Source organism: Lynx rufus, unplaced genomic scaffold (genome assembly GCF_022079265.1).
Source record: "Lynx rufus isolate CCGP_SWC_20201006 ecotype Redwood Valley unplaced genomic scaffold, mLynRuf1.p SCAF_7, whole genome shotgun sequence".
Classification (NCBI taxonomy): Eukaryota; Metazoa; Chordata; class Mammalia; order Carnivora; family Felidae; genus Lynx; species Lynx rufus.
The window spans coordinates 39,263,463-39,290,896 of record NW_025814889.1 but is presented as its reverse complement, the minus strand read 5'-3'; the positions used below and the strand labels follow the sequence as shown (position 1 = coordinate 39,290,896).

Sequence of the window (27,434 nt, the reverse complement as noted above, 5' to 3'; positions counted from 1 at the left end):
TAGGAGGCAAAATGAGCATGTGCCACATTTATTTAATAGAATACAGTGATAATAAGTGGATCCATACATACCAACATAGATAGAACCCCATGATATAGTAAGTGAAAATACAGAATACAGACTGGTGACATTTATGTACATTTTAAAAAACTCTGAGGCAACACCATTTCCTTACGATCGTGGGTAAAAACGTAAAGAATGGATGCACATACACAGTCGCGTTGCGGTGGTGGCCTCTGCAAGGTACAAGGGGGCACTGAGGGAACTGGTTAAAGAATTTCACTTACATCTCAGTGCGTTACTTCTTTAAAAAAAATGGAAGAAGAGGGTAGTTACTACTTCTGGATGGTGAGAATGTGGACATTTACTATTGCTCGTCCTTTTTAATTCCCTTCCCAAGTTTTCCCTTGTGGAGTACTCCCTCTAGTGCTCAACCACATGCTCTCTGCAGGCAAGGGGCAGGGGTGGGCATGCTGAGAACACTCTAACACTGGATCTTGACGAGAGGCTTAAGTGCTGTCCAAGGTGAATTTTGACTATATGTGATTTTAGCCTTAACTGACAAACTTGACTATTAATACTCTTGTAAGTTTAGACTCACAGCATTCATGAGCATGATAACTTAAAAAAAAAAGTGTAAAACACTTCAATTTAGGTAAGGACTTTTGAGGGGCCAATCTTATGTACAAAATTCAGTTAAATAAACTCCCGCTTCTCCAGTGCCATCTGGTGGAAAAAAGAGGCAACTGTACCTTCCAAAAAAACCCACAATTGTGGTTATCAGAGCAAGAGCAACATTCTTTCCAAGGAAGAGTCTTTTCCTTCTGAGGTTACTGTGTACTACACTAGTAACCATGTACGTTCTTCAGAGCCTTCCTCAAACTAAATTCTTCAGCCTGTAAGTTAGATAAGAAAAGGCTGTTCTTCTATCTTCTTTTGCTCAGATTCCTTCTTTAATGTGTCTTAGTCAAATGATGTTTTAAATTGTTCCTCACCAGACCAATCTGCAATCATAATCTTTATTAATCCGCGTTTCATACCCTCCAGGGTAAAAAATGCCAACAGCTGATTTCTAGATTAAAAATTTTAGTGTCATTCTGCTTTATATAAACTGAGGGTGGTTAAGAATTTTTAATTTAAAGACTTAAAATACAGTGTGTTCTGACTATAAATATGCAGTGGGAATTATAAATAGTTCCTTCTTTCAAGCACTGAACGAGATAGTAAAAAATATACAGTATCTTACCAAGAGCCAACAAAACAGGCTAGATTTTTTCAGATATCAAAAAAATCAACATAAAACAAAAACAAAAAACCACAGTAACAAGGTCATTAATACCTCAATTTGCAATACCGAATTGGTTGATCCATAAACAATCCAGAGACGTAACTGAACAGGGTGGTAAAATTACTTTGGAAAATGACGACTGTACTCGAGACAAAATAAGTCAGTCCTAAATGGTTTCTTCCCTTAGTGTTCTCTGTGGCCACGATTCCGGTCAAACTTCATAACCTGCTGTCATAGCTTTTTAACGGTTTCCAAATCAGCACTAGCAGAGGATGGAAATAAAGCCAAAGGCACTCCCTCAGAGGTTCAAAACTGCTAGATTTTGATGTAGACTTAAATTTAGCAAGTTTCAGTCATTCCACTGAGATGATCCTGTAGGTACATGCAAACACACTGAACTGTTGGCTTCCCTTCTTGTCCCTTCTCAAAGTTTATGATAAAGAGACTAATCCCTGTATTGGGACTGACTGACATAAATTCGGATTTGTTCAGACTTGTGGGTAAGGAACACTTAAGGTCAGTCAGAAAATAATTAAACAGGCTTTTCATGTAAGCGCCATGACTCACAACTAAGACACTGGCGACTAATCCTGGAGCACTGCTGTCTGAATTAGATTCAGAGGGACAGTTTTTTCCTAAGGGAAATATCTCTGCCAGAGAAGTTTCCAGACAGTTGCTTGGAGCTCCTCGGGAAAACTGTTCATTTTCACCTGCCTCCTGCAGAATCAGCTGACAAAGAATATCAAAAAAGTCTTTTCCACGCATTTTTACCTACAAGAAAAGAAAATACAAATTAAAATAAAGTGCCACTAATGATAGTCTAAAACATACACATAAAACATAACTGACTGGATTTTCTAATATGTCAATGTAAGTACTACATAAGCAGATGAAATTCTGTTTCTATGCATTCAATCAGTAGTAAATGCCCAGGTATTTCTGGAACTATGGAAGCACATCTAGGGGCAAAGATGAGTAAAATACCATTTCTAATTCTTTCCTTCAGAGAGAGCACTTAACAATCTAATTAGGGAAATTTACAAGTAAAAAGAAGCCCATAAAAGAGTGTGCCTAGGAAAGGGCACCTAGAGCAACCACGACAAGGACAAAAGCTCTTCTTGCCTTTACTAAACAGAAAGTCTTTAGGAGAAAATTATGAAAATAAAAAATGGTGGTGGTGGGGGTGGGGATCACCAATATTGCAGTTTAAAAGCAGGACACTTCAAAGAAATTCAAGCACAGTGATGATGTCACTTAGGGAGCACTGAAGATTTTGAGACCGCAATTACTTTGCCTGCCGCTCTCACTGAACGGCACTGCACTCACCTCCTTCCTGCTAGTACCACTGCGGGAGTTACTGCTTCATATTCAAAGAGTTTTCTTCAAGTATCACCTTAACACACATCCTTTAAATCCATTATTGGCAATGACTGCCAACTTAATAAATAAGAAAGACAGCTTAAAAAGGAAAAATAAACACACCATATAGAATTGGTTTATGAACCAAACAACTTTCAAACCACTCAGCTGAGATTTAGAAACATCTCATTTATAAAACAAACTCAAGTATTAGGTACTCTGACCTTGGGAGGTTCATGCACGTGACAACCTGCCCCAGGGCTACGTACCTGGTCTAATGTCTCTCCTCCAGGTGGTGTGAACACAGGGCATTCTTCCCCAGCTGCTTTGGCCATCGCCCTTAGCTCACTTAGTGCCCTGCCTTCTGCAACCCCGTATTTCTGCAATGGTCCAACAGACAAAAGTGCCTCAAATCAATTTGCAATACAACAAGTAAATACATGCTTATGACAAACTTGGAATAATAATTCTGGCAAGAAGCCTGGCTTCCTTTCACTGACTTCATTCTATCTTTTAAACCAATAATGAGAATATACTCAGTAGAGGGCCGTGAACCCTAGAAAATACAGTTGACACCTTGAACTAGACACTGTGTCTAGATGCGTTATAGGGAACACACTCAACTAGACAGTGTGGCTTTATTGGACAAATAGATCTGCACAGATTCCAGGACCAGAGACTAATGTATGCAGCAACCAAGTCAGCCACCTCACATGCCATCTCATCTGGTCCTAATAATAGCACTCTGAGATGGGCATTTTCATCACCATATTTATGAATGGGAGAGCAGAATTTCAGAGAGCTTAAGCAACTAGCCTATATTCCTATATCTAATAATCAGCAAATTTGAAATTCAAACCCCGATCTGTGTGATTTCAAAGGTCATTAACTTTTTAGATTCATAAAGAATGAGCCATAGCAAAGGTCACAGAAGTCACAAACGAAATACAAACGGCCAAGAAACTCCTCAGGAATCCATAATGTGAAAATTTAAATGGTACCTTTCAGAAGCTATTAAATTGGAAGACCAAACAGACTACCAATAGCTACTGTTTATGTGAGAAAAACTCTCCCTCATCATTCGTGGAAGTACAAACTGGCACAGCTTTTCTGGAAGGAAATTCAGCAGTGTGTGTAACAGGCTTTTCAAAAAGTACACCCTCAACAATTTCATCTGTAGGAAATCTATTAGGCATGTGTATAAAGAATCAACTACAAAAAAGATGTTTATTTTAACATTATTTACACCAGTGGAAAATCGAGTCACAACCTAGGTGTGCACCAGTAGTGGCAGCCAAGCAATATCCATTTACGGGAATAATACAGTCACTAATCAGGCGGTCCTATCCACATGCGTGTTTGGGCACTGATAAACACAGGGAGAAAATCCGGTTAAAAACCAACATATAGGGGCGCCTGGGTGGCGCAGTCAGTTAAGCGTCCGACTTCAGCCAGGTCACGATCTCGCGGTCCAGGAGTTCGAGCCCCGCGTCGGGCTCTGGGCTGATGGCTCAGAGCCTGGAGCCTGTTTCCGATTCTGTGTCTCCCTCTCTCTCTGCCCCTCCCCCGTTCATGCTCTGTCTCTCTCTGTCCCAAAAATAAATAAACGTTGAAAAAAAAAAAAAATTAAAAAAAAAAACAAAAAAAAAACCAACATATAGAAGGGGTACACTTAGAAAAATACATACACAACCAGATAGATAGACAGACAGACTGACAAACATGAAAAAAGCCAAGAGCACACATACCAAAATGTTCACCATATTTGGCATGGTAGAAATTTTAGCTGTATTTTTTCCCAAACTATTCTCACTTTTAGTTCCCCACAATGATAACGGATTGCTTACAGAATAAAATATTTAAAGATAAATCATTATTTATGGTTTATACTGATGATGCCTCAAAATTCTACCACCACCAGACAGAAGTCCAACAATTAATTAAATGTTATTTATAGGAGCATATGCACATTTGTCAGGTGCTCTTCCAATTCTTAAGTTCAAATTCTTTTTCTTTAAGTGTATTTATTTATTTTGAGAGAGAGAGAGAGAGTACAAGCAGGGGAGGGGCAGAGAGAGAGGGAGAGAGAATCCCAAGCAGGCTCTGCACTGCCAGTACAGAGCCCAATGCGGGGCTCGAACTCATGAACCATGAGATCATGACCCGAGCCAAAATCAACAGTCAGACGCTTAACTGCCTGAGCCACCCAGGTGCCACTCAAGTTCAATTCTTATATCTTTAATTATAACTGGAACAACCTCTTTTATAAAGGAGAACATTAAAAATCATTAGCTCTATGACCATGGCCTTGACCTCTGTGTGCCTTGGTTTCTGCAACTGTAAAAATGAGGTTTTAAATCTTAGGGGTATTGTGAAGATTAACAAACCTGCAGTTCTGAGACCCTTGCCAGAGTGTGGTGGGCACTGTGCAAATGCTCACTAATACTACTAAGGCTGGGCAGTAAGCACAAGGAAGGAGGAGGCAGATGGAGAAAACAGATCATATCCTACACTATGCTGACAGCCAGACTGGAGCTTGGATGGGCTCCGAAGGTAAAAGAGAAACAGTGAATTGTTCTATACAGGAACGCAGCAACCAAGTTTTCCAAAGATTACTCTGGCTGCAGTGTGGAGATTAGATCAGAAAGCGAGAGCAAGGCAGAAGACAGGAGAACCACTGTTCCAGGTGATCCAGGTGACAGGGGACACTGAATACAGGATGGCAGCAGTGGGTTTGCAGAGGGATGAACGATTCAAGAACTATTACACAGTGGCCAAATTGACAAGATGATGGTAGGACGTGCAAGTGGGAAGCAAGGAAGTCAAGAATGCGTAGTTTGAGTGACTGGGTAAAGCAGAAGCTACGTGGAGAAAAGATGGTGTGCTCCACTGAGCTAGAAGTAGATGCGGGGCACACACACAGACATCAAAAGTAGGCAGTTTGATATGTGAGCTCAGGCAAGAGATCTAAGCTAAAAATATATATTTGGAAATCAACTGAAATCACAGGAAAGGATGCAGTGATTCAGGGAGAGAGCACACAGAAGAATGGCCCGGACAAGGAGACCGTCTCCTTGTGCGATCGCAGGCCTCGTCCAGTGTTCCACTGAACTTGTAATGCTTGTATTAACACTGGAGCACTAGTTCTCAGGCACAGAGTGAGCCTTTCCAAGCAGCACCTCTGCGGGAACTCTGGTATGTATTTTGGACAAAAACAGAGAACACAGGCAAATTATGAAAAGCAATTCTCAAAGATGCCCTAGCCATCGACACATCTAACCAGGTACAAAAGAAATCACAGGGCTGATGGGGACATTAGCCAGCTCATGGGCCCATAGTGAAGAGCAAAATTACTGCTCTGGGAGGACAAGCTCAGATCTGAAATTGAGATGTGGCTTTAGCTAAGTCACTATCTCAGCAAGTTTCATTTCTGGTATATAAAATGGACATAAGACAGTCTATTCAAGCTTAAAATTGGGAAGTAGGACGGGGAGGCCAAGAAGAGAACTTTGCACTTTACCTCACACTCTTCTGTACTAGTTCTTATGAGGAGACCTCGCTTTTATAATTTGGGAATTTAATAATTAAATATGATACTATCAGTGAGAGTCTGTAACAGCCACTGACACATAGCAGGTTCTTAACATGTTAGCTGATTCCACATCCCTATCAGGAATGCGTCTGATAAACTGAGCTGGTTTACTGATGACTTATTGTGAAGAACAATATGTAAGTACGTTACTTACTCTTTCTCGAAGCCTTGAATCATACTTTACTGTCATATCTTTGCAAACTTTGCTCTTCTCCAATATCCCATGCACAGTCTGAAAATGGAAAGACAATGGTTTCTTTTCTCACAAAAAGAGTCATTCTAGCCAAAATGTCAAAATACATCATAGTATATAAAAAAAGAACTAGAAATAATTTTCCTTTGTGAAAGTTGCCTCTCTTCACACAGATCTGGGTATTTCCTTGTGATCGATCTTCTAGTTTGCAGGTCAGCAAATTAGAGCCCAAATCTAGACCACGGCTTGTTGTCATAAATGAAGATTTATTACAACACAGCTATTTATGTATTGTTTGTGGCTGCTTTCACAGTACAACAGCAGAGTTGAACAGTTGTGACAGAGACCATACAGCCCATAAAACTTAAAAAAACTTACTATTTGGCCCTTTACAGAAAAGGTTCCGGTTCATTAATTCTCCATTCAGGTATTGCTACACTGCTGTGAAACCCATCTATTGAGTCTTAATTTCAGTTATATTTTCAGTTCTAGAATTCAAACTTAGCTCTTGTGCATAATTTCCAGTTCTCTGTTGTAATTCCATATGTCATTATTTAATCTGTGCATTCAATAGTTATTTTAAAGTCCGTGTCTGGTAACCAGCTATCAAATAAATCCTGAGGCTTGTTTCTGTCATCTTTTGTTTGGGCTCATTTTTGTTCATGTTTCCTTCTCTCCTGGTGTGCCTGGTTATTTTTGATTAACAAGAAACACTGTATTTGCAAAACTAGAAATAATTTAAGTCCACAATCTGACTTGTTTTTTAACCCTCTCCCCACAAATTAAACATTATCATCATTATGGTTCTATATTGTCACTATTTGTTTACATTTACCCTTACTTTTACCAATATCTTTGCTCACCCATCTTTTCTGAAACTCAGACTTCCCTTCTGGAATTATTTTCCTTCTTCAATTATCCTTTGAAAGTTCCTTTACAGCCTGTTTGTCTGAAATGTGTTCATTTCACCTACACCCTAGAAAATGTTTTCCTGGGTATAAAACTCTAGGTTAGTCTTTATTATCTCTTCAGTGCATTAAAAAAATTATTACTGAGGGGCGCCTGGGTGGCGCAGTCGGTTAAGCGTCCGACTTCAGCCGGGTCACGATCTCGCGGTCCGTGAGTTCGAGCCCCGCGTCAGGCTCTGGGCTGATGGCTCAGAGCCTGGAGCCTGTTTCCGATTCTGTGTCTCCCTCTCTCTCTGCCCCTCCCCCGTTCATGCTCTGTCTCTCTCTGTCCCAAAAATAAATAAAAAACGTTGAAAAAAAAATTAAAAAAAAAAATTATTACTGATACTGACAAGTTTGTTGATAGTCTAATACTGGACATTAGTGGATGACGTTTGTCCTTAATCTTTGGACTTTGCAATTTTGTTATTGTAAGTGTAGATATGGGTTTCTTTTTATTTATCTCCACTGGGATTTGTCACACTTTTTAGATCTGATAATGTGTTATCTTTCAAAAGTTCTGTAAAATTATCAACTGTGACTTCTTTGACCCCTTTCTCATTCTAACATCTCCTTCTGAAAGACACCAGACCTCATATCATGTTCTTCATTTTTTTTAAACTCTCAAATGTTTAATTTATCACATTGTGCTACATTTCAGTTATTATTTTACATTTACCTATGAGCTAATGATCATTTCAACTATGTTTAATCTGTAATTTAGTAAATCCACTGAGGTTTTCATTTTTGGTTCATCAACTTGTTCTGTGTTTTTAAATCAATTTCATTGAGGTATAATTTACAACAAAAAAACATACCTATTGCTAAGTGTACAGTTCATGGAGTTTGGAAAAATGTATACGACTATCTACATACCACCAAAATCAAGACATGGAAGAATTCTATCACTCTAAAAGATTCCTTTGTGTCCTTTCTAGTCAATCCCTCTCACTCCTGGCCCCTGACAACCATGGACCTGCTCTACATAACTGAAGATTAAATTTATCCTTTCTGGAGTCTCATATAAACGGAACCATACAATATGTACTCTTTGTGCCTGGCTTCTTTTGTTCAGCATGTTTTTGAGACTCCTCCATGTTTTTGAGACTCCTCCACTCCTCCTCACGTTGTTGCTGAGCTGTATTCCACAGCATGAATGTATCACAGGTCATTTATCCATTCACCTACTGATGAACACAGGTGATTCTGCTCTTTGAACAGAAGCTGTTCAAATGAACAAAGCTATTATGAACAAAGCTGTTAATTATGTGTACAAGTCTTTGTGTAAACATATGTTATTTCTCTTGGATAAATTCTTAGGACCGAGATTGCTGGATCATATGATTAGTGTATACTAAAGTTTCACTGTTTTCCAAAGTAGTTGTTCCACTTTACATTCTCACGAGCAAAGTAGGAGTCCTAGTTGTTCCACATTCTTGTGCATTTTCAAATGTTCATGTAATAGAATCTCACTATGGTTTTAATTTGCATTTCTGTCAAGACCAATTATGCTACACATCTTTCAATCTGCTTACTGACCTTCCATATTCTCTTCTTTGTGAAGTGCCTGGTCAAATTCAAATCTTTTGCTCATTTTATTTAATTTTTTTTTTCAACGTTTATTTATTTTTGGGACAGAGAGAGACAGAGCATGAACGGGGGAGGGGCAGAGAGAGAGGGAGACACAGAATCGGAAACAGGCTCCAGGCTCTGAGCCATCAGCCCAGAGCCCGACGCGGGGCTCGAACTCACAGACCGCGAGATCGTGACCTGGCTGAAGTCGGACGCTTAACCGACTGCGCCACCCAGGCGCCCCTCTTTTGCTCATTTAAAAGTGTTATTACTAAGCTGAAAAAAATTTATAAATATGGCTATATACGTATTTATCTAGATAGACAGATTTGTCAGATACATATATATTATATAAAAAAATAAGATCCTTGCACTAAGAACCTTTATAAAGATTTTTCTCTTGGGGCGCCTGGGTGGCGCAGTCGGCTAAGCGTCCAACATCAGCCAGGTCACGATCTCGCGGTCCGTGAGTTCGAGCCCCGCGTCAGGCTCTGGGCTGATGGCTCAGAGCCTGGAGCCTGTTTCCGATTCTGTGTCTCCCTCTCTCTCTGCCCCTCCCCTGTTCATGCTGTCTCTCTCTGTCCCAAAAATAAATAAAAAACGTTGAAAAAAAAAATTAAAAAAAAAAAAAAAAAAGATTTTTCTCTTGTGTTTTCTTATAGAAGATATATAGATTTAGCTTTTAGATTTGTGCTGAGATCAAGTGTAAGTTAATTTTTGTGTGTTATATGCAGTAAAGGTCAAAGTTCATGTTTTTCTATATGGATAGTCCATTGTTTCAACAGCTTTTATTGAAAAGAATCCCTGTCAAGTGCTGTATTACCTTGGCACCTCTGTCAAAACCCAATTGACAAAAAAAGATTCTGACTTCCAGGGAAGATGATGGAGTAGGAGGACCCTAAATTCACTTCTTCCCAGGAGTACTACTAGATAACATTCACATCAGTATAAATAACCCAGAAAATGACCCAAAGACTGGCAGAACAAATGCCACAAGTAAAGGTAGATAAGAGGCCACAATGAAGAGGGTAGGAAGGGCAAAGACACAATGGGGAATTAAACAGACCCATGGGCCAGCCATGCGCAGGAGGGAGGGAGCAGAAGGACTGGAAAAGGAAGAGAAACACACAACAGTAAGCCCATGTGGGGAAGACAAATGCCCATTACATTTGGCTTTGAAAACTAGAGGGGTTGAATTTTCTGAGTTCTTAGAATCAGCCGGACTTAAAACTTGGAATTTTAAAAACCAGGGGGTGTGGCTCTGGGAGAGCCTGGAGGACAGAGGACATACAGCCCAAGCTCTTAAAGAGACAGCACAACCAACAGCCCAAGATACAGCATAGAAGCAGCAGTTGGAAAACTGCCTGGGGTATACAGGAGAGAAAGTTATTTACTAATCTCAGAACATGTCCAGAGGCGCAGCAGTCACAGGGACACTCCCTCAGGAAGAAAGAAGCTGGCATGCAACATTTCCCTCCCCTGCCCCACAGAGTACACACATGGCCAGCTGTGAGAACCAGTGTGGCAGACATTCACTATCTAACTTGCTAACACTGCCACCCACCCCCCAGCACCTTGCAGATTCACCCCCTCCAATACACTCCTGGCCCGAGCCCATCCAAGGCACTGCCACAAGCCTGGCAGTGTGCAAGTAGCTCCTACAGTGGCCAGCACCACTCCAAAGTGACTCTGGCCCTAGAGAGAGGGAAAATACCACCAGCACCACCACTCCCACGCCCCCCCACCCCCCCACCAGACTGTGGCCCTAGCAGTGGGCTGGAGGCAGACAACTAGTCTGACCGCAGGTCCTGTCCACCAATAAAAGCTTCTCAGGGGACAACACAGGGAAAGTGCCCTGCAGTTTGGTGCTACCACACCTCTGGAAAATGCCTGGTCTGACTCAACTCAGGCCCAAGGCAGCCCCAAACTGGCCCACTAGCAATAAAGGGACCGACCAAACCCTGCCCACAACAGACAAAGAGAACCTCTGCAGATGACTGGACTGGCTCAGCCATAACAGCCAGGTGCACATAGCACACATAGTAGACACCCCTGCAGTGTCAGGTTCTAGTAAACAGGGGACGCTGCACTGCAGGGCACTACAAGACCTCTTCTTCACAAGGCCACTACCTTCGAGAGCAGGAGACACAGCTGACTTTCCTAATACACAGAAACAGACACGAGTTACACACAAATGAAGAGTCAGAGAAATATGTCCCAAATGAAAGAACAGGACATAATCACAGCAAGAGATCAAAACAAAATGGAGATAAGTAATATGCCTGGTAGAGAATTTAAAATAATGCTCATAAAGATACTCACTGAACTTGAGAAAAGAGTGGAGGACATCAATGAGACCCTTAACACAGAGATAAAAAAGAACCAATCCAAGATGAAGAACACAAGAAATGAAATTTAAAATACACTAGATGGCTGGGGCACCTGGGTGGCGCAGTCGGTTAAGCGTCCGACTTCAGCCAGGTCACGATCTCGCGGTCTGTGAGTTCGAGCCCCGCGTCAGGCTCGGAGCTGATGGCTCGGAGCCTGGACCCTGTTTCCGATTCTGTGTCTCCCTCTCTCTCTGCACCTCCCCCGTTCATGCTCTGTCTCTCTCTGTCCCAAAAATAAATAAAAAAAAACATTGAAAAAAAAAATTAAAAAAAAATAAAATACACTAGATGGAATAAATAGGCTAGAGGAAGCAGAAGAACGAATCAGTGACCTGAAGACAGAGTAATGGAAAATAATCAACCTGAGTAGGTGAAAGATAAAAAAAATTATGCAAAATGAGAATAGATTTAGGGAACTCAGGGACACCATCAAGCATAATGGTCTCATTAATGGTCATCAAGCATAATGGAGGTCTGACTCCTTTCAGACCTAAAGACACATGCACACTGAAAGTGAGGCAATAGAGAAACATTTATCATGCAAATGCATGTCAAAAGAAAGCTGGGGTTTCAATACTTATATTGGACAAAACAGACTTTGAAACAAAAACTGTAACAAGAGACAAAGAAGGACACTACATAATAAAGGGGATAATCCAACAAGAAGATACAACTATTATAAATATTTATGCACCCCACATGGGAGTAGCCAAATACATAAAGCAGTTTATAACAAACATGAAGTAATCGATAGTAATACAATAATAGTAGGGTACTTCAACACCCCACTTACATCAATGGACAGATCATCTGAAAAAAAAATTAACAAGGAAACAGTGGCTTTGAATGACACACTGGACCAGGTGGGTGTACCAATACAGAAACAACATTTCATCCTAAAAGAACAGAACACACATCCTTTTCAAGTGCACATGGAACATTCTCCAGAACAGATCACATATTACATCACTAAACAAGTCTCAAAAATTCAAAAAGATCAAAGTCCTACCAAGCATCTTTTCTGACCACAACAGTATAAAACTAAAAATCAACCACGAGAAAAAATCTGAGAAGAACACAAATATATGGAAGTTGAATTACATGCTATTAAATAATGAATGAGTCAACAACAACAACAACAAAAAAAAAAAATCAAAGAGGAAACTAAAAAATACATGGAGACAAATTAAAATGAAAACACAATGGTCCAACATCTTTGGGATGCAGCAAAAGCTGTTCTAAGAGGGAAGTTTATAGCAATACAAACCTACCTCAAGCAAGAAAAATCTCAAATAAACCACTAAACTTACACCTAAAGGAGCCAGAAAAAGAACCACCAGGAACTTAAAAACAGCAGAAGGAAGAAAGTTATAATAAAGAGGGGAAATAAATAAAATAGAAACTGAAAAAAAATGAGAGAATAAAACAGATCAATAAAACCAAGAGCTGATTCTTTAAAAAATCAACAAAACTGATAAACCTTTAGCCAAACTCATTTTTAAAAAATAATAATAAAATAAAGAGAGGACTTAATAAGACCAACTGACAAAAAACAATTGAGAGGAAAAAAAAAACAAAACCCACAACAACAAAAACAACCTGGCCGTGTAGGTGTGGGTCAATTTTAGACCCCTCAATTGAGACTCCTTTTTTCCTTTTTTTAGTCTTCTTTCTTCCTTAATTTTGGAATGTTCTGTTTCTATAACTTCATGTTCACTGCTCTTCTACAGTGTCTAACCTGCTAATAATCCCCTACTATGTAATTTTCATTTCAGAATACTGTTATTTTTGATCTCTAGAAGATGAATTTGATTCTTTTTATTTCTTCTATTTCTTTCCTCATTATGTTCCTCGAGCACAGATAAGCTTCACTGTTTTATTTTTAATGTTTATTAATTTATTTTGAGAGAGACACAGAGAGCGTGAACCAGAGAGGGCCAGAGAGAGAATTCTAAGCAGGCCCCACACTCAGCACGGAACCCAATCAGGGTTCAATCCCATGACTATGAGATCATGACCTGAGCCAAAGTCAAGAGTCAGATGTTTAACTGACTGAGCCTCCCAGGCACCCCATTAATTAATTAATTCATTGTTTAAGAAAGCTCAATGCCCAACATGGGGCTTGAACTCACAACCTGGAAATCAAGAGTTGCATGCTCTACTGACTGAGCCAGCCAGGCATCCCAGCTTCACTATTAAGGTGTGATCTTTCTGAAGTGTCCATTGTATGCTTGATGTACTTAACAAAGTCTCTCCACTTTGGGTGGAAGGAACACAAATGATTCCCAACCTGTGTGAACACTTGAAATTGTCTGGCTTCTGGTTCCCCAGGGATTGTTCTCTCCTGGCCTCATGAGGTTTCACCTACGCATGTGCAGACTGTAATCTACCAAGAATTTAAGGGGCTTCCTATACATACTTCTAGAGTTCTTTCTCTGTGTTGCTCCCTCTTCCAGCACTCTGCCCCACGATCTTTATTTAACCTCCCCAAATTCCAAGCTTTGTCTCCTCAACTCCCTGAGACCACTAGCTCTATCTGGCCTTTCCTGCCAGCATTGGGAAATTACTTCAGGTGGAACACCAGGACAATCCAAGGGTTGATGTTACTTGTCTCACTTCATTTGGGGACCACAGGCCCACACTATCTGAAGTCCAATGTCTATAAACAGTTGTTTCACAAATTTTGCCCTGTTTCTCTAGTTGCTTTTGCAGGAAGACTATATCCTAACCCTGTTATTCCCTCATGGTTGACACAAAGTCCCCTTCCATTGAGTTTTTAGATATTTATTTGGTTCCTTTTTAATTCCCTGGGGTCATTTTTATAGTACTCTGATCCCTAAAGATATTTCAAACGTGTCATTTATTTCTCTACAGTAACATAGTTCTTTTTTTTTTTTTTTTTTTTTTTTTTTTAAATTTTTTTTCTACGTTTATTTATTTTTGGGACAGAGAGAGACAGAGCATGAACGGGGAGGGGCAGAGAGAGAGGGAGACACAGAATCGGAAACAGGCTCCAGGCTCCGAGCCATCAGCCCAGAGCCCGATGCGGGGCTCGAACTCACGGACCGCGAGATCGTGACCTGGCTGAAGTCGGACGCTTAACCGACTGCGCCACCCAGGCGCCCCACATAGTTCTTTTTTAACCATGTCTGGATTCTACTATTTGATGTCTTTGTGAGTTAATTCTCCTACCTGGTGTTCCTGCTGGCTCTCTCATAAACCTTCTTTGTCTTTTTAAAGATATTTCGTTAGGTATTTTTCCCACGCTACTCTAATTTAAAAATTACCAAGGGGCACCTGGGTGCTCAGTCGGTTAAGCGTCCAACTTCAGCTGAGGTCATGATCTCACGGTTCGTGAGCTCGAGCCCTGACAGCTGACAGCTCAGGGCCTGGAGCCTGCTTTAGATTCTGTGTCTCCCCCTCTCTCTTCCCCTCCCCCACTCAGGCTCTGTCTCTCTCTCTCTCTCTCAAAAATAAATAAAAACATTTAAAAAAATAAAAATAAAATTACTAAATCAAAATAAAGTACAAAAGTAAAATGAAAAGAAAGAAGTTCTGTTGGTGGGGGAAGGAGAGGATTGGAGGTGTTATCTGCATGTGATTTAATTTCCTACGATTCTGGTAGAAGTTTTCAAGGTTATGACTGTTGATACTCTTGACTTATCAGTCTAAACCTTGACTGTAGAACTTACCTGCCTTGTCCTTGTGAGGTCACTGGAGAAAACATGAGTAAATTTCACATTATTAAGAAATATGCCAGCAGCAGCTGCTTGTTTAAATCCAGTTTCCGAAAGAGGCTCGTCTACTCCTTGTCCTGTAATAGTAAGAGAAGGAACAATAACATTCAAATATATATACATAAGGGATGCAAATAAAACCACATGTAAGAGAATATAATTTATCTACACTTTATTTAAAATATTTCTTTGGAGGGGCAAGTGCATGGCTCAGTCAGTTAGGCCTCAGACACTTGATTTCGGTTCCGGTCATGATCTCATGGTTCATGACACTGAGCCCTGCGCTGAGATTCTCTCTCCCTTTCTCTCTGCCCCTCCCCTGCTTGCACTTGCTCTCTCCCTCTCAAAATAAATAAATAAACATTAAAAAAAATATATTTCCTTGGTTATTTTTCTACATAACTGTTCAGAGAACTGGAAACAAGTAAATTTAAGCTATAATCCTATAAAGACTCAGGTATTCAAATGTTTCCCAAAAGAATGTCTGCCTAATGGGAATAAGATGATGAGAATTCAGTTGTCTCCAGCTCTTCCCTCTCTTGTGTGTGTCTGCCCACCCCTTCGTTACCTGTATCTTAATGCTGGCTCTAATCTTATGTTCTCCATGCAGGTGCTTCATTTGAATGGTAGGATCATAACCTAAAAAGTTTCCTTTCTTAATCTCCGTTGCCCAAATGTCCAATATTGTATTATTCCCTCTCTTCCTTCTTCCCTTTAAAAAAAAGGTTGGAACCTCCATTTCCAGGAGAAAGGCTGATTAAACACTCTGAAGGGTCCTCCCATAACAAAAGAACCAAATAGGTGCGCTGTGTGTGTGTGTGTGTGTGTGTGTGTGTGTGTGTGTGTGAGTGCGCGCGCGCGCCCCCCCGCTCTCAGGGTATAAGGAAACTCTCCAAGAGGAGATGCAAAGCAACCAAAATACTCTGAGTTGAAAGCTAAATATAAACATTAGAAAACAGAGATGACTTGGTAATCAGCACAAGCAAGGGAGTGTTTGGGGGAGAGAGACTGCTACATGGAACAGCGAGGTAGGAGAACTGAAACTCCACATTCCTGGATGCCAGAGATCCTATAAGGAAGCTAGTATAGTTTCAGGTCCGTAGTAAAATCAAATGCAAATTCTCTTCAGAGCAAATCTGACTTAACAAAAGCTAAGAAGTTTTCTACTAATTTATACTTAATAATAATTCAGCCAATGGAGGTGCCTGGGTTAAGCATCTGACTTTGGCTCAAGTCATATCTCCAGGTCCATGAGTTCAAGTCTCTCATTGGGCTCTGTGCTGACAGTTCTGAGCCTGAATCCTGCTTCCGGATTCTGTGTCCCCCCCCTCTCTCTCTGCCCCTCCCCCACTCGTGATCTGTTTCTCTCAAAAATAAATAAATAAATGTTAAAAAAATTTTAATAATTCAGCCAATGACTTAACATACAAGAAAACAATCCTCCATGAACAAAAGTCACCAGAAACAACAAATAACAGATTCAGAATAATTAATACTTTAGACATTGAAATCAGCATATAAAGACTATAAACTGTGACTAAAACATAAAGACAGAGTAACAAAAATAAGCAAGTAACAAGAAGCCATCCAAAACAACCAGACCGCTTTCTCAAAGAATCAGACAGATCTTCCAATAACGAAAAATAGAATTGCTGAGGAGGGAAACAATCCTTCAGTGGATGAAAGGAGATTCAGTAACAGAAAGGCTTTAATGAACTCAAAGACAGGGCTCAGGTTTTTACCCCAGATGCAGCACAGATAAAGGAGATGAAACACATCTCAGATATATTAGAGACACGAAGGAGATAATGATATTCCTTAACATATTTCTGACTGGAACTCCAGAAAGAAGAAAATGAAGGAGAAAAAATATGATGAGATAATGGCTGAGAATTTCCCAGAAATGAGAGAAGATATAAATCTACAGATGAAGAAAACACCAAGCAGGATAAATTAAAAGGGAAAAAAAAAAAATCCCCCCTAGGTATAAGAAACTGCAGAATACCAAAATCAAATAAAAGATTTTAAAAGCAGTTACAGAGAGAGACAGATTGCCTACCATGGAACATGATTTGGCTGAGAGAAGACTTCTTAACAGGAGCAATGGAAGCCAAAAAAAACTAGCACACTAATATCTCCCAAGTGCTAGGAGTTCTGTCAGTCTAAATTGTCTAGGCTAAAAAAGGTTGAATAGAATTAAAATAAAATTGTCTGGAATGGAAACAATTAAAACTCTCTTTACCACCAACCAATCTGCACCATGGGACCTTTTAAAGAAGATACTTCAGGAATGCAGGTCTGAGATGCAAAAGAAACTATGAGGAGAGAAACTGGTAAATATATATGTAAATCTAAACAAACATTATCTAAATAACAAATTAAATAATACCTATGTCATGTGGTTAAAAAAGGACAGGACTAAGATACTAAGCGATAATCATACAAGTTCTTTGTATTTGGGGGGGAAAAGAGGTATAGATATTATACTTCATTAGGTATGAATGGTAAAAATTTAAAGGTAATCATTGAAAGAATAGGTGGGGGTTGAGAGAGGGGAAGGAGGAAGAGGAAGAGGAAAATCAACTATGTAGTATCTATGAAGTAACACTTAAGGCAGCACAGAAAGGTTAAAAGGAAAGCAATGGAGAAATATATACCAGGCAAATTCCAACACCCAAACAGCTGGAGAAGCTATATTACACTCAGAAATGCAGGACTTTATGACAAAACGATTGTGAGGATTACTATAAATAATCAATGATCTAATTCACTGGAAAACAGAATGATTTTTAAACCTGTATGTACCTAATAAAATAGTCTGTAACTATACAGGAGCAGAACACATAAAGCACAAATTGATAGAATTTCTGGTATTAAAGGATAAATTGGCCATCACAGTGGGATATTCCACATCTCAACCATAAAATCATATTTAGGTCATGCAGGCAAATCTGTAAATTGACAAAATTAGCAAAGCACACAAGATTTGAACAATAAAACAGAGGTTGCTTATTTGACACCTAACTCCAAACCCAACAATTAGAAAATACAGATTTTTGTCAAGCATAGAATGGTAGATTTATAAACAGTGACCATGTCCACTGATTTCAAAGAGATATCAAATAAACCATCTTGTCAGAAAGAATACAAAATATAATTGGAAGTCAACCAAAAAAAGATGAACAAAAAAAAAAAGCTTAGCCATTTGGAAATTTAAAAGATAGTTCTAAATAATTCATGGGTCACCGAAGACAATTTAAGACACCTGATGCCGATACTTACAAAATTACTACATTATCAAAACTGTAGGTATGCAACAAAAATTGTACTTGGAAATACATGTCTTGAATGCTGTAACTTAAAGAACTAAGCATTTAACTGACAAAGTTAGGAAAAGAACACAAATGTGGAAACAGGTGTGACCACAAACACTTTTATTCCGGCTCCATTGTCAGCGTGGAATGAAATGAGACAAGTACTAAAGAACCAGGTGTTAAGTCCAAAGGCGAATTTGGGTGGGGCACGTGTCACCAGAAAACAAAGGTTCATTTAATTATCAGACTAGTTTTCAGAAGCGGGAGTCAGGCACACTGGGTATGAAAATCAGTTTCTGCAAACTCCAGATGTCCCTAACCAAAAAAATAAAATGAAATGCTTTTGTAATCACCGCACAGAAATAGTACGTCTGACTGAGTTCACCCAAGATATACACGCTAGACTTGCTGGATCACAGGGAGATTAAGATCTGAACCCAAATTAGCAGAACAAGGGAGGAAGAATCTGTTCGGAATAAAGCAACAATCCTGTATGAGAACAGGAATTCGCTTTTTAAACCTCTTCTTTGTTACTACTAAAAATAATATAACCACCTTAAGCAGAAAAATACCATTAACTAGCCAGCAAACTTCATGTTTCCAAATATGAAATCATTTTAAATCACAGCAGTTACATTTTAAGACCACTAGACCCAACATAACTCTTTAATCAGCTGACTGGGCCACTTTGAAGCTACCCATAAGCAACCTGGAATCCGGTTCTTTACATCCAGTTCCCTTAAGAAACTTATTCCTCCTAGTTACCATCTGCTCTGATCCTATTTCTGTAACTATGATGCTTTAATTCTTTAATACTGCTCACAATACAGAGCTGTCCCCAGGCCCCCCTCCCCCACCAACTCTGATTTGCTTACATATCACATTAACACTAGAGGAGACAGCTACAATAAAGTATACTAACCTTGAATTATTTTCTCCTTGTTAAATCTTGTTTCTCCACTAAAATAGAGAGAGGGGGAAAAAACCTTTATTACCAAACAGGTTATTTTTGAAATCAGAAAAAAAAAAAATCATCAATGAAAGGTAATGATATTCACAAAGGGAGCATATGAACCTTGTAGCATACTTCACAATCTAACCTATAAACATAAAATTTGTTCTAAATTGATATTTACAAGCATCTACTCTAATGTACTTAGTTGATTTGGGCTAAGAATTTCATACTGACCCAAATTAAAATGTATAAATCATGAATCAATCATAATTGTAAGTAGAATATTCTATTAATATGTATATATAATTTTCATTAAATAATCTTGTTAAAATAAATGTTAACTAAAACTCCTTTCACAAGCAGCAGGAGGAAACCATGAGAGTTGGTTTGTTGCTGGATTGAAGGAGCAAGTGCGAGGGAACCCGAATGTGGTGGGAAAGAAGTGGACAACCTTTCAGATGCCCTGGCTTCTTCCGGTTCCTAGATCTCCACCTGTTCCTTTTTGTAATGCTGACAACTACCTCGGAGAGGACACTAAAAACTGAGGTTGGGGTACTATGCTTTTAAGAATTAAAAAACCAAATTCAAAGCAACTGTTAAGAGTGAAGGACTGGAAACTTTGTCACAAAATAACCATCAACTGAGGCTGGAGGGAACACAAAGTGGAAGGGGACGGGGATGTGCTATCTGGACAAGACCAGACAACAGTAAAAGCAATCAAATACCTGAAAAGCTATCAAGAACTGAGTTCAAAATTCTTTGAGCTCTTTTTATGTGCTAAGTACAGTGCTAGGCACTGGAAAACAGAGATGGGAAGGACTGGTGGCTGCCCCGGGGGGAAAAAGGAGTTGGCTTGTTCTGTGTAGACACTGGACACAGAACTGGAAGGGTGGGTAAAAATAGTAAATAGGTTTCTTTGGATCAAGTTGTTTCCTCATTTGGTACCAAATGTCTACAGCTCATATTGATATATTTCTATGTCAAGGGGAGATGAAAATCCTTTGAAGTAAATTTCACTGCCATATAGCAGCCTGAAGAACAAAAACTGCTTTGGCTATATACTTAGGAACTTGGTTAAGCTTGAGTGCCTCTGTTCTTTGTAAAACGGGGATGATAACAGCCCCCATTTCACAGGACTCTTGGGGTAATTGAATGAATATAGATAAAGTGTTTAAACACTGTTCAGCTTTTAGTAAGCACTCAATAGTTCTGTTTATAGGTCATTTTTGGACAGAGCTATACAGAAATCGAAGATTCAACATAATGCATTTAAAATCTTGTAAAAATCATGAAATAAACAATGTAAACAAATAATATACCATAAAGTCAACACCCTGGTGACCCCACCCAAGTTAACAGATCAACACTGCCAGCCGCCTAGAGCGGGTCTCTTTCCAACCACAATGTCCTCCCACCCCCAGTGGATCCACTACCTGGCATTTATTTAGATGCTCATTTGCTTTGCCTTTCTTCATAGCTTTCCCATCCAAGTACAGCATAGGATCAGCTTGCCTGTTGTTGAACTTTATAATGAGTTGCTTCTTGCTGTATGCAGTCCTGTGTTGCTACCATTCCTCAACATTGTTTGGGAGATACACCACTGTTGTGACCGGTGGCATACTCTTACACTCTCATTACTGTGTAATACTCCAGAATTTCCCAGTGTTATTTATATTGTTAATATATTTACATTGTTTCCAGTTTGGAGCTAAGCTGCTGTGAATAAACATGTTTGTATAGAGCACATCAGATTCTCTAGGGCAGTGGGTGGCAAAGTGGGGCCTCTGAACCAGCATCACTGACACTGCCTGGGGCCTTTTGGAAATGCAAATTCTCAGGCCCCACTTCAGACTCCCAAATCAGAAGCTCAGAGGTTGTGGCCCAGTTCATCTGTTTTAATAAACCCACCAAGTGATTCTGATGCACATTCATGTTTGAGAACTACTCAAAGACCGGCACACGATCTTGGTAGAGTTGTACTGGAATACAATCATACCCATTTGTTTACACGTTGTTTATGGCCACTTTCACACTATAATAATGGAACTGAGCGGTCCAGACAGAGTGCATGGCTTGTAAAGCCTAAGCTACTTCCTACCCCTTAATTAAAAGTTTGCAAAGCCATACCTAGTGATCTAGGCCTAGCACTAGAATTGCTAAGCCACAGAGTATGCAAACATTTAGATTTATCAGACAATAGCGAAGTGGTCACAGCAATTTACAACCCCCAGCAGTGTTCCACATCCTCTCCAACATTCAGTAATGTCAGAGTTTCCCATTTGTGCCAATTTGGCACAGAACAGTTCATCTCAGTTTTATCTGACTATATTTCCCTGATTACTGTGAAGGCTCAGGCTCATCACCCCTGCTTTGTTTTAAACAAAGCACTAGTTTAAAAAAAAAAAAAAAAAAAGCCTTCACATGGATTGATTTACACAGTCTAGAAAGGAACTCCATCAAATCTTAAGAGTCAGAATCACAAACCCGGGCCTCTGCCTGGAACCTTGTCCCTCATTTACAAAAATAGTTGTCTGCCAACCTCTGCCTAGAACAGTGTTTCTCAAACTTGAGAGTGTATCTGAATCCCCTGGAGAGCTTATGAAAACAGAGACCACTGGACCTGACCAGTATGTTCTCACTCTTCCAGACCCAATACAGACAAACAGCCTGCTCCCTGAGGAAGCATTCCCTCCCAGGCACCATTCCCCACCAACCTATCCCATTTAAACACACCCAGGCTACACTCCCATTTCCCACCCCCCCACCCCCCCCAGTACTGTCAGTTACCACCCATATGCTAATTAATCTTTTTAGATGTGTGTCTAACCAGGTTCCAGCTCCTTAAAGGCACAGCCAGAGGTTGCCTTGTCTTAACATACTCATTGCCTAGAGAAAACCCAGGGAAATAACAGAACCTCAGTGTATGTACTCTGCCAATGGAAGGTCATCTGGAAATATCAATCAAAATAATAAATCCGTTTGCCCTTTAATACAGCAACCATAATACTGGGAATGCTTGCATTCAACCTTATTTAAAACAGTATCTGCCACAATATTTTTTCTAGTAGCAAAAGCTGGTAAATAACCTAAATATCCACTAACAGAGAACTGGTTACATTAACAAATAAATGGTGGCATATATACATAGTGGAATACTAGGTAATTGTGTCCCCTAAAAAAGAGAATGATTTATGGAAAGGTTTGGAAAAATTACCAAAATATATTAAAGAGCAAAAGCAAAGTGCAGAATAATCTAAAAAGAATGCTATCTTTTTAGAAAGGTGGAAAATAAGAATAAACATTTGGACCTGCGTGCACATGTGCACACAAACACCGGAAAGATACATAAGAATTGTTCTGATTTCTAAACATGTGGATGTAACTTTAAAAAAAAGTATGACAGGGGCGCCTGGGTGGCGCAGTCGGTTAAGCGTCCGACTTCAGCCAGGTCACGATCTCGCGGTCCGCGAGTTCGAGCCCCGCGTCAGGCTCTGGGCTGATGGCTCAGAGCCTGGAGCCTGTTTCCGATTCTGTGTCTCCCTCTCTCTCTGCCCTTCCCCCGTTCATGCTCCGTCTCTCTCTGTCCCAAAAAAATAAATAAACGTTGAAAAAAAAAATTTAAAAAAAAGTATGACAAATATATGAAGATTTTCATAACTATTTACCACTGATCTGCCATTGTTATCATTGTGGTTAATATTAATAAAATATGTCCTTTACTCCAAAATACATTCGGAATCATACACAATGGATGTGAAAGAGGGTATTAATCTCTACCATTCAGACAGATAAAGTATCCATGGTGATGATAGAGAAACTGCCGTTTAAAAAAAATTCTGTTTGTTTATTTTTGAGAGAAAGAGAGAGAGGAACAGCACAAGCAGGGCAGGTGCAGAGAAACGGGGAGAGAAAGAGAGAGGGAGACACAGAATCTGAAGCAGGCAGAGCAGGAATCTAGAAAAAGAATTCCCAAAAACTTTCATAAATATTTAGTTTTACAGCTATCAGCTTTATCAAGAGGTTTGTATAAATCCTTAAGGCAACTGTTTAAAGTTTGTTTTGGGAGTGGGAAAGAAAATTAGGTAGCTAAAATAGTTTTACTATTAATCTACTTCCCTTAACCAAAGTGTGGCTTGTGATAGTGGCAGAGAAGGTGGAAGGAGCTGAAAGGTCAGAGGAATGTATTTTGAAAGAGTCAGGAATAACACTACTCATTTTCAAAATCTCCAGTGTGATCCATTTCCAAAACAGAACACCCGACTCTGCAAGAATCCAAATGCTTATGCCAAGAAGTTAAGTCTTATGACCAGCCATTTATAGGTCCCACAAATATGCATCATTCATTTTGTAGGTTATTACACTATTCTTCACTTTAAAAGATTTTATTTTGTTAGTTCTCGTTTATATTCTATGGCATTTCTTTAGAAGTCATTTAGAAAGCTAAATTTCCCGATCATATTCTTTTAAAGAATTCAAATTCAATAGATGAGTACTGTTTGCCACAGACCAAGGCAAATCATGGGAAATTAGTACAGATTTGGGGCATGTTTTCAAAATAGATACGCTTCAGTGTACATGGAAATGCAAAGCCTCACCTGATATTTAATCAAGAATACAGCTTTATCTTAATTCCTCTCTACCAATTAATTCACTCGAAAATATAGAAGATTTCGAGGGCTAGTAACATGGAAACCGTCACTAGATGGTCCGGGTGGGGGTGGGGGACGTAACACACCCAACTCATGATATATTTTTATTTATATGTCAGTCCTAGTTGTAAATCCTCTCCCAATTGATCAATCCTATTCTCAGAAAACAAGTATCACAGTAACATAACAACTAACATGTATCTTTATAAAAATTCACAGGTGCCCTAACACTTACTTTGCTTGCTTTATTTATGACCAGAACAATTACTGGCATTCAACAAAAAAGTAACTGCCAATAGAGGTAGCATAAGAAAAGCAAATCAGTTTTGCTATCATTAACTTTACTAATTTATCGTCTTTAGGTCATTAAAAGCGAATTAAATGAGGTTTGTAAAATTTTTTGTTTTAAGAGCTAGTTAAAAATGGAAGTGAAATGGGATGGTTTTCCAGGCAACTAATTGCAAACAGACACAAATAATATTTCAAGGAACTGGGGCCTTCAATGGGTTATGTAGGTGATGGAATTCCCAATCTACATATATTGGGGTTTTCAACAATGCTGGACTAGAAGATCAGAAGTTATAGTTTAATAATACTAAAAGACTTGAAATTTGCAATCTTGGATATTCTATTCCAAAATGATACTTGTGAGCACAAGTATGTCGAAGATAAATGCACAGGTAGTTACAGCATAAGATTCATAAAGGATTTGGTTGAACTTACAGAAACTGCATTTTAAAAGCTTTCTGGAATTATCTGAAGAGGCACTGTTCACTAAAATTATTCATCTCTTTAAAAATACCGATCATGCTATCAGTTTCAAAGCACTGGACTATCTTAGTTATACAGAATCAGATAATAGAAAAGTCAAGGGCTATTCCCAATATTATGCTAAATGACCCAATCCTGTGGATTCATTATATTTAACTATGGTGATTATTAATCAAGTTTGCAATCGTTTCGTTTCCTGAAAGCGTCATTAATTCTTAGCTTGGAGAATTTGGAAGAGGAAAGAGGGATGATCCAGGAAGGAAAGGCAGCTCACCATAACCCTATCAATTATTTCAACACTTTAACTCCACTTTCCCATGAATAAAACAGAACAAAGCAAACTATTCTTAACACTCTTCACAATTATATTAGCAGAAATAAAAAGTGGCCACTAAAATGGCTGGTGATATTCAAGCAATCTACAAACACTAGGTTTTAACTCAATAAAAAAGGAGGCAGAGAGGACAGTGATTAAGAGGATGGGATGGGCTGTAGAGTCAAGCTCCTTTGCTTCAATTTCACCACCCCACCAGCCACGTGACTTCAAGCAAGTTACAGGACTTCTGCATCTGTTTCCTCACCTGCAAACTGAGAAGCAGTCCTCACCTCACTGCACTGTCAGAACTTAATTACAACAGTGCCTGACACATAATAATGTATAAAGACTTACTTTTAAATTGATTCCTCAAAGGATTTCTATAAGGAATCAGTTTTTTAAACCAAGCCCTTTTTTTTTTTTTAATATTTTTATTTATTTTTGGGACAGAGAGAGACAGAGCGTGAATGGGGGAGGGGCAGAGAGAGGGAGACACAGAATCGGAAACAGGCTCCAGGCTCTGAGCCATCAGCCCAGAGCCCGACGCGGGGCTCGAACCCACGGACCGCGAGATCGTGACCTGGCTGAAGTCGGACGCTTAACCGACTACGCCACCCAGGCGCCCCTAAACCAAGCCCTTTTTTAAGAAGCACGGAGGAGACAAAATCCAAATTCATGTAACTACTGTCCATAAGAATCTAAATAGAAATCACCTTACTATCAAGGGATGGTTCAATCCAGATTTCCTGCGACTTGTGAACTTCAATTATATGTCAGACACAGTACTGGCTCAGTTCAGGCATCCATAAGGTGCTCAAACACTGGAAAAAGAAGGGCTCTACTTCCTGCTCTGCTACCAATGAGCTATACATGACCTTAAGTAGGTCATCAAATGGTCATAAAGCAGTCTATAAAATGGAAGGGTGGGGAAGAGACAGAGAGGAACTCAATTTCTAGTTTAGTCATCAAAATCCTGTGAGTCTTACAGGGATAATTCTGATGATTCCTAAGATTATCCTCCCATAAAGGAAGAACAGGACAAAAAAAAAAAAAAAAGATACCAATTAAAGTCAGCTCGACAAGGTTAAGTCCTATTACTGTTCCTTGTGAACTCTGGAAGTCAAAAACGGTATCTTATTTACCTGTATAATCCAGTCCACGGGCACCTAGCACATATTCAAAATGCGGGTCTGATAAAATTATACATATATCCTGAGGACTGACTACATTTTTATTACAGATGCTCTTACAGAATTAGAAGTTATTTAGTTCTTGAGACACATTTCTTCCCCTCCGTTGCACTATACACTCTGCCTCACACTAGTGAGGCAGGTATTTTCACTATCCCCATTTTATGTATTAGCAAACTGACGTCGTAAAGATTACGTTAACGGAAGCCGCGGTTACAAGGTTCCTCCTAACCAGAGCCCGGATTCTAACCCAGGTCTATCCTGCTTGAAAAATCTGTGGTCTTAACCACCCTGCACTGCACTTCCATTAACAGTCAGCAAATAAGCGTTACGAAGGAAAAAAGATAAGAGACATGAAGACGTAGCAGCCTTCAGCTCCACCGTGGAATGTTATGATAAAAATATTTGTTCGGGGTGATGCGGGTTGCAGAGACGAGGGTGGAGGCCCTCCGCCGCCGCCAGCAGTGTGATCTCGGGAGGGAAGAACTAAATCTCAGGTCCACGCCTGAGGCTGCCCTGGCAAGCGAGGGGCGGGGGTGCAGCACAGACGGAGAGGCACAGCGGCGGAAGGCAGCCAGCACACAAATGCCGACCTGGGACGAGCTATCCCGCAAACTCTTTAGGATCCGCTGGGGGGGGGGGGTGCAACCAGCGGCGCACGAAGTCCGGAGCCAAGGCTGGCTTTTTTCAGCTTTAACTCCGCCAAGTGGCTGCGAACCTCGGCCATTTACTCCTCCGGACCTCAGCGTGCTCATCTGTAACGCCGGACTCCAGATATTTACGACCCGCCTTCCCGGCTCAGGGGCGCCGGGGGAAGAGGGGTCCAACCCTCCGAAGGGCGAGCAAGCAGGGAAGAGGAGAGTTGACAGGTCAACGGTCTCTTCACCCACTCCTCAACAACTCCCTGACGAGAAGGCGACAAGGGCACCCTGCGACAGCAATACTCACTGCCGCACAACGGTCAGCGCGAAGCGGGTCATCTTCCGGGCGCCCGGAGGGAGGGGAAGTGATGGCCCCAGCGCAGCTCGCGTGCCCAGCACCCTCCGGCGCGAGGCTTCTCCGCACTGCGGGACACCTCGCCCACACCACTTCCGCCAAACCCGGCCGGCCGACCGGCTCTGCCACCATAGGCCGAGGCGGCCGTCTACGTCATTCCAGGAG

The 27,434-nt window shown here is 40.1% G+C and overlaps 1 protein-coding gene across 1 annotated transcript; it reads right to left on the bottom strand.

Moving 5' to 3' along the window:
• Positions 1-27,434, bottom strand: TIGAR (TP53 induced glycolysis regulatory phosphatase). The gene is made up of 6 exons (XM_047064980.1): positions 27,222-27,434; positions 19,315-19,352; positions 15,034-15,155; positions 6,394-6,471; positions 2,917-3,027; positions 1-2,059 (listed from the first exon to the last, which is right to left on the bottom strand). The coding sequence occupies exons 1-6, from the start codon at positions 27,251-27,253 to the stop codon at positions 1,628-1,630; spliced, it is 813 nt and encodes a 270-aa protein (XP_046920936.1). The 5' UTR covers positions 27,254-27,434; the 3' UTR covers positions 1-1,627.